Genomic DNA, 13,216 nt, shown 5'->3' with positions numbered 1-13,216 from the left:
ATCATTTCGAAACTGTAAGAAGGGTCATATGACCCTCCTGGGCACTGTGTAATTTAGATTAATTTAAACCAGAAACCTAAAGACAATGATTTCCGAATTTTGTTGCCATAGGTTTAACCTTAACAGAATAATGTACAACTATTAGACTGGAGAATTGCCTTATAAGGTCGAAATAGAAGAGATCGACAAAGTTTGAATTGACGTAACATAAAACCTATTGGTCCGAAAAAGTCCGAAAGTGCCTTGTAGGTCGGAAATTAATGGTCTAAGTTAGTTAATGCTCAGAGAATTTTTTTTTTTTTAATGTTGGTGGATGTAACATTCCAAATTAGAAACCACTATCTAGGTTCTGCAAGTTGACCAAAAACAAATCACACAAAAACATAAAGTGAATACAAAAAGGTTTTAGCATTACTAGTTACCCACCAAACGTTAAGTTAAGGAATTTGGGGCCGCACATATTATTCATTCAACTGAAAAGAAGGATACAACTTGAACTTAATTTCGACCAATGGAACTTCCAACTTCGATTCAATCTAAGTTTCGACCAACATGCATTCATGACACGAGAAGAAAACAGAGACATGGCATGCCGTACAAGGAATTGTGAAAGAAACACACTCATGGCTCATGCACGAGTTGCATCATCGTTCACGTCACAAGAGTCAAGACTGAGCACAAACAAAAGATTACTAAAGATCAAGAGGAGCAAAACTGATTCAATCAGCCAGGGGGATTTCATAATTTGCACTTCTAAATACAGAAGATAAAATTGGCAGAAATTTGGGACACAAATCCTACAACAACCACCCCCGGTTAAATTCTAAATTTTCTATTTCGAATGACAGCCAAAACCGTGCGTGGAGCAACGTACGAATCTGATTATGCTCAACCATAAAAGCACAACATTATGAGCAGAGTGCCATTATTGATAATGTTCAGCCATAGTGAACGTCTATCCTAAGCAGCAACCACAACCTTTTCCGTTTTCTTACCAGGTGCCTTTGGAGCCTTTGGAGGCTTTTCAGTGACTACAGGCTCTGGTTTCTCAATTCCTTGAACATCAACTATCCTCAACTTAGTCAATTCCTGAAAGAAACATAAAAAAAATGATAATCACTGTACTAAGAAAAGAAGTTGTGACTGCTTGGACAAGGTTCCCGAACATACCTGGCGATGTCCTTTGGTTCGACGGTAATTCTTCCTCCTCTTTTTCTTAAAAATAATTACCTTTGCATCTAATGCCTGAGATGAAAAACGGAAAAGGAACAATACAAATATAAATTCCAAAGGTGAAGAGAACCAATGTATATGTATTGTAATGGTTACAAATTTGTATTCTAGTGCCAGTGAAATTCTTAGCCTGTTATTTTCAGCTATTAAGAATTCGATGGCATTAACAATAGATACAATGGCGCATACCACTTCGTACATTTTATGAAGCTAATCTTTTTCTTCTTGCCTGTGACAAGTTTGTGCAGCAGAGTTTCCGAAAAGACTCTCGGAGATTAAGCTACAGTTTTTTCTTTAAAAAAAATTAATTAGGTTCATAGTTTTTTCCCTGAGCCTTATGAGGTAAAAAGAAACTACAATATTGTGACTCTGTGGTTGGATTTTGAAGCATACATATATTCATTTTTCTTCTTGACTGTGACACTCACGCACACAGCGGTAAGAAAAGAGAAACAATTCTGTCACACTTACGTGCTCCTCAACAACCGCATGAACTGCTGCATCTGGTAATATGGGCCTACCAATTATTGTCTGACTACTTGAGCCCAGCATGAGAACCTTGTTCAGTACTAACTGCAATAAACAAGCAAGCAAAACATCAGACAATAGAGTTCATTTATGAAAATTATAAACGTCATCTACCAAAAAATTATGAAATAGTACAATTATTTGATCTTAAACAAGGATACGATAATTCTATCATGTACTTGACTAAATTCTAATAGAGATCAAAAGAGTTATTACAAACCAACACAGAAAGGATAGAATCAATAGATAACAGGAAAACCGAATGTAAGCTTGCAAGTCCAGCTTGCCCTCTTGAGGGCTCGGATACAAAACGAACACCAATGGAAAAGAAATAGCATCCAAAATTATGGTACTTCGAACTTAGGTGGCCCTCAATGCTGGTCACAAAACCATCTTCCTAGTCTAAATATTTACCAAAACCAGTGCAACTCTTACACTATGTTTGGATGAGGAAAATAAACTTGGAATTTTGATAAAAGTCGGAATTTATAAATTGACATGCACAAATTTCCTTGTTTGGATTCATAAACATAGAAATTTAGAATTTCTGCGTGAAAAAAAACTAGGAATTTGGGACCTCCAATTCCCAAGTTCAAATTCCATGTAAATAGGTGTCATTTCCCAATTTCTATGATTGAGAGTTTAAATATAACAAATTCTATATTCAATTCCATTGTTTTTTTAGGTTAACCAAACAAGAAAATTTACAAATTCTAGAAAATAAAATCTCGTCATTTCAATTTCCATCATTTTTAAATTCCTTAGTAATCTCACCAAGGTATTCATTTCCACTTGTAAGCCCATTAACATACCATCTCAATTCATATGACACGGAAACTACTCTTCTACAATTTTTACAAAAAATACTGTCCCCCGGCATACACGTTGCTTCAAAATTCCAATTAAGAACTTCTTTTAAGCCCACCAAAGAGTCATAATCTTGGAAGACACAAATTCAATTGATCAAATAGTAGCGAACGCAGAATGGATGCCAAACATTAACATACCACCAGTGAACTGAACAGCTAAAAAGACTTCAAATTTCAATTTCAGCGACTATGAGTACTGACATTATTCCTGTGGGTAAATGCAGTACAAGTTTGCAACATAATGTTAACGCATACATAACAACCTACGATATCCTAACACCGAAATAGGCAACACGCAACAATTAATCTGTACCGACCTTATCATTCACTTCGCAGAATTTCAACTTTTCCGTGAAAATGCAGTCCCCGTTGCTAACCTTGAACTGATGTGAACCAACCTACAACAACACCACCACAAAATCACATTAATCAAAACCAATCCTACCAATCTAACAGTCTCATTCGACGCCAAAAGATAATAATCCACTCTACAGACGGACCTGAACCACCGCGAAAACCGGCTCATATGGCTTGAAAACCCGATCAGACCTCTGAAGCGGCCCAATCACTTGGTACCCAATGCCGGCGGCCTCCGCCTCTTTCTCCTCTGGAGTATACTCTCTTTTCGAACCGCTGCATCGGTAAGCACTCTCGTCCTCACTGTCCCCAACTTCTTCATCGTCGTCATCGTCGTCGTCGTCGTCGTCTTCCTCCTCTTCACTGTGCTCATTGTCTTCATTTACGTCGCCGATTCGGGGTTTCGACGAGAAATGGCGGGTAAGTGAGCGAGTGGGATCGGGGCTGGAGGAAATGAGGGAGAAATTGGAGGTGAGGGTTTTGAGGGGTTGGTAGATGGGGAGGGGAGCTGGGAGGGAGTGGAATGAAGGGCTTTTGGAGAAGAGGGCGGAGGCGTGGCGGGTCAGAGCTTGGAGGCGCCGTCGGGTCGCCATGAGCGTCGTTATGGCTCTTTTGGGCTAGGGTTTTAGCTTTCTCGAGTTTGGGGTTTTGAGGTGGCCGATATTTCGGTTGATCATGATTTGGGGGGCTTTCTTTGGGTTTTTGCTAAATTGCTCTTTTTTCAGTTTTCAGATTTTGATTTTCAGTTTTTATATTTTATAAAACTGAAAATTAAAATCTCGTTGAAGGAGAGCTTTGTTTGAGTTTTGCTAAACTGCTTTCAGAAAGAAAACTCAAGATCAAATTTTGAAAATTGGAAATAAACTCAATAAATAGTTTTTAGTTTTAATATATATATATATATATATATAGGAATTGCTTAAGGGGAGGGATCCCCATTTTTTCAAAAAAATGGGGACACGCTCCCCACCGTTGGATTTGACTTAAATGAAATCCTGTGGTTGAGATTCTATGGCCTGTGTTTTAATCTCAACCACACAATTTCATTAAAGTCAATCTAACGGTGGGGAGCGTGTCCCCACTTTTTTTGAAAAAATGGGGATCCCTCCCCTTAAGCTCCCTATATATATATATATATATATATATATATATATATGTTTTTTTTAATTGAAACCGAAAGTAGTTATCAAATGGGTTGTTTGATAACTATTTCATTTTTAGTTTTTAGTTTTCATTTTTTTTCGAAAATTGAAAACTAAAAATTTGTTTGGTAACTATTTTCAGTTTTTAGTTTTATAAAAAAGTGAAAATTGAAAATCAAAAAGTAAAAACTCAAGGAAAAATTTTGAAAACTCAAGAAATTAATTTTCAATTTTTTAAAATTAAAATAGTTATCAAGTAAGATTTTAGTTTTTAAATTTCAAAAAGATAAAAAACTGAAAATTAAATAATTATCGAACGACTTTTAAGATTTCAGTTTTTAAAGAAGTGAAAAGTAAAACTAAAAATAAAATAATACCAAACTGCCTATAAGTGTTTTAAAGAGCTAAAAGTACTTATAAATTCTTCTGTCAAAATGTTTATAACCATTCTAAAAACAATTTCAAACTGATTTAGAGTTTAAGCAAAAAGTTTTTATCTTTCCGCATCATTGTGTTTGATTTTCTTTTTAGGTTTTGAAATTTTTTTATATAAGCTATCTTAGCAAAGAAGACATGAAAATCAAATCTCACTGTCAAGGGCAAAGCATTATCTTAGGGTTCCAAAAGTAGAAATTGGGGCTTAATGAATTCCTATTCACTTGTAAGTTTGGCTATAAACGACGAAGACATATTATATTTATGTTAAGCATAACTCAATTATGCACGATTCATATTCGTTATTGTTATCTTAAATTTAAAACTTCTCGTTGCAAGTGGCTCTTTACCACAATGGTGGAAAGGAGATGAACCATTTCCTGAGGGTGTGAGTTCAAACTCTATCAGTGGCTAATCTATCTTCTAATCTAACAAAATCTATCGTTTGACCCAAAAAAAAAAAAAAATTGAAACTTCTCACTATATATTGGGCTACAAGGCTTATTAAAAGGACCGACATTATGCGATCAAATCCAGCTGTTCGTTTTGGGCTTTTATTTGGGCCTCTAGAAAATCCAAAAATTTCAAAGTTTATCGTCTCTTTCCGATCAAAGCAGAAAAATTAGACAAAAACTTCATCATCTCCATTTCTTACAACCAAAGGAACTAGAAATCCTCCACCCGGAATTCTTTCCGTCTCCGATCAAAAAATGGCCGGCCGGTTCGGCTTATCCTCCTCTTCGCCAGCGGTGATGATGACCGTCACCAACACCCCCGCCCCAGATCTCGCTCTAACCAATCTCGCCTACTGCTCCCCCACCGATCTCCAGAACTTCGCCATCCCCGGCACCAAGCTCAATCTCGCTTCCGTCGGCGACTCCTTCGTCCTCACCGTCTCATATCCTTTTGATCTTCATGATTTCTGATTATTTTTATAATTTTTGTACAATTTTTCACTGCAATCTGTCATTATTCGATCACGCCGTTTTTGCTCCATTTTTTTATGATTTGATTATAATTATTTGTGAAATTGCTATGATTTAGTTGGAATTTTTGAAAATTCAATTGCTTGGAGTTGGTGTGGATTTTATGTTGTGTTTTTTGGTGGCCTTAATTGAAAGAAACTGGTCATCCAAGCATACAGAGCGGCCACATTGCGCTGAACGCAATCCAGCGGCGGCATGCTAGGGTTTCTAGTGGCGATTCTATCTCTGTGAGCAGGTTAGTCAGGCACTCAATCAATCAAAGGATCACTGGCTCGGAGCTGAGGTTTTGGTCAATTTTGGTTTCTAATTGTGTTTTTGAAATCCCTAATTTAGATTTGTTCCACCGGAGGATTTTAATCTGGCCCTGCTTACGCTGGATTTGGAGTTTGTGAAGAAAGGCACTAAGAGTGAACAGGTATTTGCATATCGATTTCAATTTTTACATTATTGTTTTCAGTTTTCTGTACGAATACAAATGCCATTTTAAGCATTGGGGATTTGAAGGGCTTCCGGATTGTTTTGTAGGTTGATGCTGTTGCCCTGTCGAAGCAGCTTAAGAAAAGGTTTATCAACCAGGTAACTTTTGCTTCTACACTTGTTTTTCATGTTTGTTTATATCGTCTGGTTTTTGTTGAGGAATGTATGCATATGATTATTTGCACACCAGACGAGCAAATAATGATACAAATGTTGTTCAAATTTCGAACATGATCCTTTCTGAGGCAAGTTACCAAATTGATCACGTGTATTACTAAATGAAGATTTCTTATTGTTCCAATGCGTGTGTGAATTTTACCATTAAATTAAGGAAGGAATAAAAGCAACTCATGCTAAATTATTTTGGATAGAACGTAGTGGTCAAGTACTGATTCAGTTATAATAGATGCAAACTTCAGCCGTATTTGCTTGAAAAAAATCAGCCGTGTTCTTATTTCCTGATTTGTTTGATGGATCTTTCTCTCTCATTTAGTTTTCCCCCCTTTCCCATCAGTATATATTACTGCAGGTCATGAGTTTTGAAACATTGTGCCTTACTATGTGCAGGTCATGACGGCTGGGCAAAGAGTATCATTTGAGTTTCAGGGGATCAACTACATTTTTACTGTCAATCAAGCTGCAGTAGAGGGACAAGAAAAGTCTAATAATGGTATTGAAAGAGGGATGATTGTGAATGATACATATTTCATCTTTGAAACATCAAATGCAAGTGGAATAAAGGTGAGATTTTGATATTTATCTTTACTTATTAATATAAATTGTCAAATTATGTCAGACCCAGTAGTTTTAACTTTTAACTAGTGGAAAGGACTGTATGACATATTTTAGCATCATTGTCTTGGCAGGCTACATAGATCCTTATTCTATGTTCAGAAAATGCAACTTCATGTAGTTGCTAATAGTTATCATTATAGGGTTTTCATGACCCTGTGTTTACAATAAGAAAACACAAAATCCTATATTAGAATGGTTGAACTCACTTCATACTTGGCCGTGAAGGTCTTGCAATGACAAATCAGTTTTGCACTTGCACCTTTGATCACTTATTTAGCTGCATATCCTATGCAAATCAGAGTCGTGATATGATGGCCATTTAAAGGAGAACATTTTCATTATCATTTAGTATACAATATCAAATAATGTATTGAAATTTGATATCTAAATTGTATTCTCCAGATTGTAAATCAGCGTGAAGCTGCAAGTAGCAACATTTTCAGGCACAAGGAGTTTAATCTTCAAACGCTTGGAATTGGTGGCTTAGGTGCTGAGTTTGCAGATATATTTCGAAGAGCTTTTGCATCCCGTGTATTCCCTCCTCATGTGACAAATAAGTAAGATAACTGATTCTTCAAGCTGCACTGATATCTTGTTGGTATATCTTTATACCACGCTCCTTATTGGAAAGATTTTGATGTTCCAGATTAGGGATTAAGCATGTAAAGGGTATGCTGTTATATGGGCCACCTGGTACTGGAAAAACTCTCATGGCTCGTCAAATTGGAAAGATGTTGAATGGGAAAGAACCAAAGGTTTGGAGTTTGATCCACCTTTTTTTAAATAATCAAATTTCTGAGTTGTCAATTCTCTTAAACACTGTTTGGATGAGAGAAAAAACTTGGAATTCGAACAAAAGTCAGAATTTAGAAATTGATGTGCGCCAATTCCCTTGTTCGGATTCATAAACGTAGAAATTTATAATTTTTATGTGAAAAAAAAACTTGGAATTTGGGGCTCCTAAGTTTAAAATCTGTGTAAATAGTTGGCACCCATTCTTCTTTTAGGTAGCCAACAAAATTCAAAAATTCTAGGAAATAAAATTTTGTCATTTCAATTTCTGTCAACCACCACCACTCATTCTTCTTTTAGGTAGCCAACAAAATTCACAAATTCTAGAAAATAAAATCCCATCATTTTAATTTTTGTCAATTTGGAATTCCTTAGTAATCTTAAATTTCCTCATCCAAAAGCACTGTTAGGACTAAGAATTTGTTCTTTTCATTGGTCCGGAAGTTGAAAATTTATGAATGTTTGAATGTTTTCTAAGTTTCAGCTGTAATTTCAAATAATACTTACCAATTGATGACTCATGAAACTGAGATGAAATTAAAAACTAGGTACTCATTGTCACAATCTTGTATTCTCATTTTTCATAACAGGCATATGTAATGAATCGATTAAGTTCTGCCAGCTGTAAACATTGAACCATGCCGAATCATGCTTTAATACATTATTTGGATGCTAGTACATTATTTAAAGGTTCCAAAGCTATTTGAGCATGTTTGAATGATTTTGGATATGCAACTTTTCCTTATATAGGTTAGTTATTAAGATGCTTTGGTGATTGATGAGATTTTATTTTTGTGTTCCGTAGATTGTTAATGGCCCTGAAGTTTTGAGCAAGTTCGTTGGTGAAACTGAGAAGAATGTTAGGGATCTATTTGCTGATGCTGAGAATGATCAAAGGGCTCGCGGTAAGGGAAAATATATATTTCAAGTGCACTTAGGTTGGTTTTTCAATAATTTCTAATGTCATTATGTCCTTAATTCCCCAGGAGATCAGAGTGACTTGCATGTGATAATCTTTGATGAAATTGATGCTATTTGTAAGGTATAAAGATTTCTTACTCTATGCTATTTACTAAGATTCCTTATTCACCTACATTGTAAAACCTCCAAACCCTTCGTTTTCACAGTTGCATAGCTTGAATTGGATCAAAACGTTTCTTACTCTATGCTATTTAGTATTTACTATAACACATGCTTTATTTTGCAATACAGTCAAGAGGATCAACTCGAGATGGTACTGGGGTTCATGACAGTATTGTGAACCAGTTACTCACGAAGGTTGGTGAAATTTACAGTTGTGCTTTTTAAGTCTTGCAAAAACTTACAAACTTTTCTAGGCCAGTATATCTTCTTTGTGCTCCTAAGCAATCTCATCAATATGTCTGTGAAACTTCTTTTTCAGATTGATGGTGTGGAGTCTCTTAATAATGTTTTGCTTATTGGGATGACAAACAGAAAGGATTTGCTTGATGAAGCTCTTTTGAGGTGCTCTCTCTCACTCTCTCCAAACTCATTCCACAACATGTTTATTCAGTAAACATCTAATTTTTTGTCCTTTTCTTGTTTGTAGGCCAGGACGTCTGGAAGTTCAAATTGAGATAAGCCTTCCTGATGAAAATGGTCGTCTACAGATTCTTCAAATTCATACAAACAAGATGAAGGAGAGCTCTTTTCTTGCTCCAGATGTGAACCTTCAAGAGCTTGGTATGTGCATAAGTGACATGCTTGCCAAATCCTTATTAATCTCTTTCACCTTTTATTCAATTCCTCTTTTTCTCAAAAGTTGTAATTTTATATAATAAGACTTTTTTATGTGGGCGGAGGGGTATGATGTTTTTTCAAAATCAATGACCTTGGTCCTTGAGATTGGAATATTCTTTGATTGTTTAATGTTCCAAATTCTTAATGCATGAAACTTTAAGGATCCTGACAATAATTTGAACCTTTCCTATGTATCCATGAAGGAGATAGAAGGCTTTGCTTATATCTTTCATGTTTGCAGCGGCTCGCACGAAAAACTACAGTGGTGCAGAACTTGAAGGTGTTGTTAAAAGTGCAGTGTCATTTGCTCTGAATAGACAACTAAGTTTGGATGATCTTACCAAGCCAGTGGATGAAGAGAGCATTAAGGTTACTATGGACGATTTTCTACATGCACTCCAAGAAATTGTACCTGCATTTGGAGCCTCCACTGATGACCTTCAAAGATGCAGGTATGGCTTGAGATTGTGCTTCAGAACTATTTAATAATAGTAAATAAATCTGACCCGCTATTTAACTAGTTTCATCATTTTGTTAAATTAGACCCATCTACCAAGAATTGGCCCTTGTAAAAGTACAGAAATCTTGATTCTGGTCCCTTTAAAATGACGTCATGTTTTTTTGGTAGTTTGAAGCAAAATATGGAACCTATTAAATGTTTTTATTTGTATTTCATTTCCTCATGGTTCTGTCACTTGATTTGTAGACTTAATGGAATGGTGGATTGTGGTGATCGTCATAAGCACATATATCAAAGAGCTATATTATTAGTGGAGCAAGTCAAATTGAGCAAAGGAAGCCCACTTGTTACATGCCTTTTGGAAGGCCCTAGTGGCAGGTAAGCATAATTGTGTGCATTTTTGTTCTATTTTCATTTGCTTTTTGTTTACTTTGAGCATTCTTAACTTTACCCATCTTGGACAGTGGTAAATCTGCACTAGCAGCTACCGTTGGCATTGACAGTGATTTTCCTTATGTCAAGATTGTAAGCTCCCACATTATTTGTTTCACTTTACATATTTATATGTTTTTCAAGAATTTCCAGTCTTTTAATAATCTATATTCTTTTTATTCCCTGTTACAAATTTTACGAGTTTTTAATTGGATAGGTTTCGGCTGAGACAATGATTGGTCTTCATGAGAGCACCAAATGCGCACAAATTGTGAAGGTTTGTTTTGTCTTCTTGAACAATTTTAGTTTTAGAGATGTCACTTTCATGTCTCAAATATTCAACTTTCCGACTAATGCAAAATATTCAGTATTCTTGGATTATCTGTTTGTTTACTTATTATCCTTGTGTAAGTATAGACACGCATATGGATGAATGTAGCCTTATTGATATAGTTTTTGTTTTTGTTTTTGTTTTCATTTCTGTTATTTTTTGAATAGGTTTTTGAGGATGCATACAAATCACCGTTGAGCATCATTATCCTTGATGATATTGAAAGGTCATTACTGCTGCTCTAAGTTTAATTGACTTTTGTGACTCATCGTATCTTGTCTCCAAAAGCCTTTAGCAACGATTTATCTTGAATATATTGTTATTTTTAATTCGCGTTGCAGGTTACTGGAGTATGTTGCTATTGGTCCAAGGTTTTCCAATTTGATATCTCAAACACTGTTGGTCCTACTTAAGCGTCTCCCTCCAAAGGTTTGTCATTTACCCTTGACTTCATTGAATATCAATGATACCTATTATCTGCTAGCTGAGTGATTATTTTTTGGAATGTGATTACTTTTTTCTTTCATCTCTGAAGATTATGGAGTTTGGATGCCCATAATATTTGTTTTTAACCTTTCTCTCCTCTTCAGGGGAAAAAACTTCTGGTCATTGGAACAACAAGTGAATTGGGCTTCTTAGATTCAATCGGTTTTTGTGATACCTTCTCTGTCACTTACAATGTTCCCACACTAAAGACGTTGGATGCAAAGAAGGTAATGAAAAATTTGCTTCCATTTTGGTTAATTTTTTGGCTTTACATCTTCAGCTGTTTTGCTTTTAACGTTGTTGGTGAGTGAATGTTCTCGCCTTCCAAATATGATTCAGTGGGCATGTTTTTATCAAAACAAGGCTTGTATCGCTTCGCTTCCAAAACAAAGTGAAAGCAGTCTGCCATCTTGGCTGTATATTTCTTGGAATAAGAACTGCATGTTCGTGTTTTTATCTAACGTGATGTTATAGAAACTTTAAACTTTGTACGTAATACACTAATTTCTTCCCTTTTTCTCATCGTAGGTGCTGTCACAATTGAATGTTTTTGCTGATGAAGACATCGATGCGGCTGCAGAGGCCCTGAACGATGTAAACTCCGCCCTCCTTAATTTTCTTCATCCCTTCGTTCTTTTTATATTTCTTTACTGTTAATATCTGACTTTGATCTATGTCTCTCTCTAGATGCCCATCAAGAAGCTCTACATGTTAATTGAGATGGCAGCTCAGGGCGACCAAGGAGGATCTGCCGAGGCAATCTACTCCGGAGAAGAGAAGATAAACATCACTCACTTTTACGATTGCCTTCAGGACATTGTTCGATATTAGTTTATATGGCACTGTTCTTCTAGGATATGAAAACCACAGAATTCTTATCCTTCGATAGTTCGGTTAATTATTCACTCTTATGTTTTAGATACTCCCTCCCACTTTTCGTTTTTGTTTTTGTTTCGGGTTTTGTTCTTGAGGAAAGGAGAGATGATTTTTTTTGCAGGCTGGTGCTTTCCCCTGTTGGGATCAATCCTTGGTTGTTTTGAGTTGTACCTTGGGTGTAGTATTGTATAGATTGGAACATGGAGGGATGTTACAGTCCCATGATTATTATTTCGGATGCCATCATGGCGGTGGACCTGTTTCGTGTAAGTTACTCTCTCATTCTAGTTGTACTGTTTGTTTTATGGGGCGAAGATGCTGCCTGGTAAATGTCACTGCTATAAAATGAATTTTTATTTTTTTTATTTTTTGGGGTAAATTGAAAGCGAAAGTGATGCAGGGTGTAGCAGGGTGAGAAAATAAAAATGAAAAGATAAGATATATATATATATATAGGTAGGGTCAACTATCTCCTAGTGTGAAAAGAGACTTGAAAACCTTAAGAACTTCGATTCTAGTACCAGCAGACAACAACTACAAGAACAAAGAGACATATTCTTAAACAAGAGCAAGGCACCTAAAAATGAGTTTATAAACTCAAATTTCAATGTTTCGAACTTCTCCTTTCCACCTTACAAATACTTGAATTTATAGGCTTACAACTTAACTTAAATAAGAAATATGAAAAGACAAGTGAAATAACATATAACTCTTAGAAAACTAAAACATTTCAAAAAATGTTCTTAAGCTAGAAATCTAATAAGCCCCAAACCTATAGCTGAATACATGCATTATAGCTCTGAAAAAGCATGTATCTTATAACGTTTGAATCTCAGTAGCTGCATGTGGTCTAATATCCTAATGTATACTATATTGGTTTTCCACCCATGCATCAACAAGTACCATCTAATTAATATAATAATGCATGTGGTCTGAAAGTTATTAATGTTTTCTTTGAAGGAGAGAGATAACATGTTAAGCATTCACGAAAGATCATTTTCTTTCATGTGTACTAAAAAGTCAAGTCTTTGTTTAAAGAGTTTTGCTAGCTACTGCATGTGGTCTAATATCCTAGTAGATAGAATATTGGGTTTCTACCCATATATTCACAGCTTCCATAATGATATAATAATGCATGTGGCCCATGACCGACATCAGAAAGTGCCAAATGTTTTTTCTTTGAAGGAGGCATTCACAGCTACCATAATATAATAATGCATGTAATCCATGGTCGACATCAGATAGTTACTGACACA

The 13,216-nt window shown here is 35.7% G+C and overlaps 2 protein-coding genes across 2 annotated transcripts; one reads left to right on the top strand and one right to left on the bottom strand.

The window, feature by feature from the left end:
* Positions 1-672: 672 nt before the first annotated feature.
* On the bottom strand, positions 673-3,861 carry LOC103434794 (large ribosomal subunit protein bL21m-like). The gene is made up of 5 exons (XM_008373145.4): positions 3,131-3,861; positions 2,948-3,028; positions 1,705-1,806; positions 1,171-1,245; positions 673-1,089 (listed from the first exon to the last, which is right to left on the bottom strand). The coding sequence occupies exons 1-5, from the start codon at positions 3,578-3,580 to the stop codon at positions 961-963; spliced, it is 837 nt and encodes a 278-aa protein (XP_008371367.2). The 5' UTR covers positions 3,581-3,861; the 3' UTR covers positions 673-960.
* A 1,295-nt stretch (positions 3,862-5,156) lies between these two features.
* LOC103408928 (vesicle-fusing ATPase-like) lies at positions 5,157-12,230 on the top strand. The gene is made up of 21 exons (XM_029103281.2): positions 5,157-5,462; positions 5,690-5,785; positions 5,884-5,965; positions 6,076-6,126; positions 6,595-6,768; positions 7,225-7,379; positions 7,469-7,577; positions 8,420-8,519; positions 8,601-8,656; positions 8,827-8,892; positions 9,017-9,099; positions 9,185-9,318; positions 9,617-9,827; positions 10,082-10,213; positions 10,300-10,360; positions 10,485-10,544; positions 10,766-10,824; positions 10,940-11,027; positions 11,189-11,311; positions 11,613-11,678; positions 11,772-12,230. The coding sequence occupies exons 1-21, from the start codon at positions 5,275-5,277 to the stop codon at positions 11,913-11,915; spliced, it is 2,238 nt and encodes a 745-aa protein (XP_028959114.2). The 5' UTR covers positions 5,157-5,274; the 3' UTR covers positions 11,916-12,230.
* The last annotated feature ends 986 nt before the right edge of the window (positions 12,231-13,216 follow it).

The sequence above is a fragment of the Malus domestica genome, chromosome 05, assembly GCF_042453785.1.
Source record: "Malus domestica chromosome 05, GDT2T_hap1".
In the NCBI taxonomy this organism is placed as follows: domain Eukaryota; kingdom Viridiplantae; phylum Streptophyta; class Magnoliopsida; order Rosales; family Rosaceae; genus Malus; species Malus domestica.
Note: the sequence above shows the minus strand (reverse complement) of the source record. Positions and strands in the feature narration are given on the sequence as shown.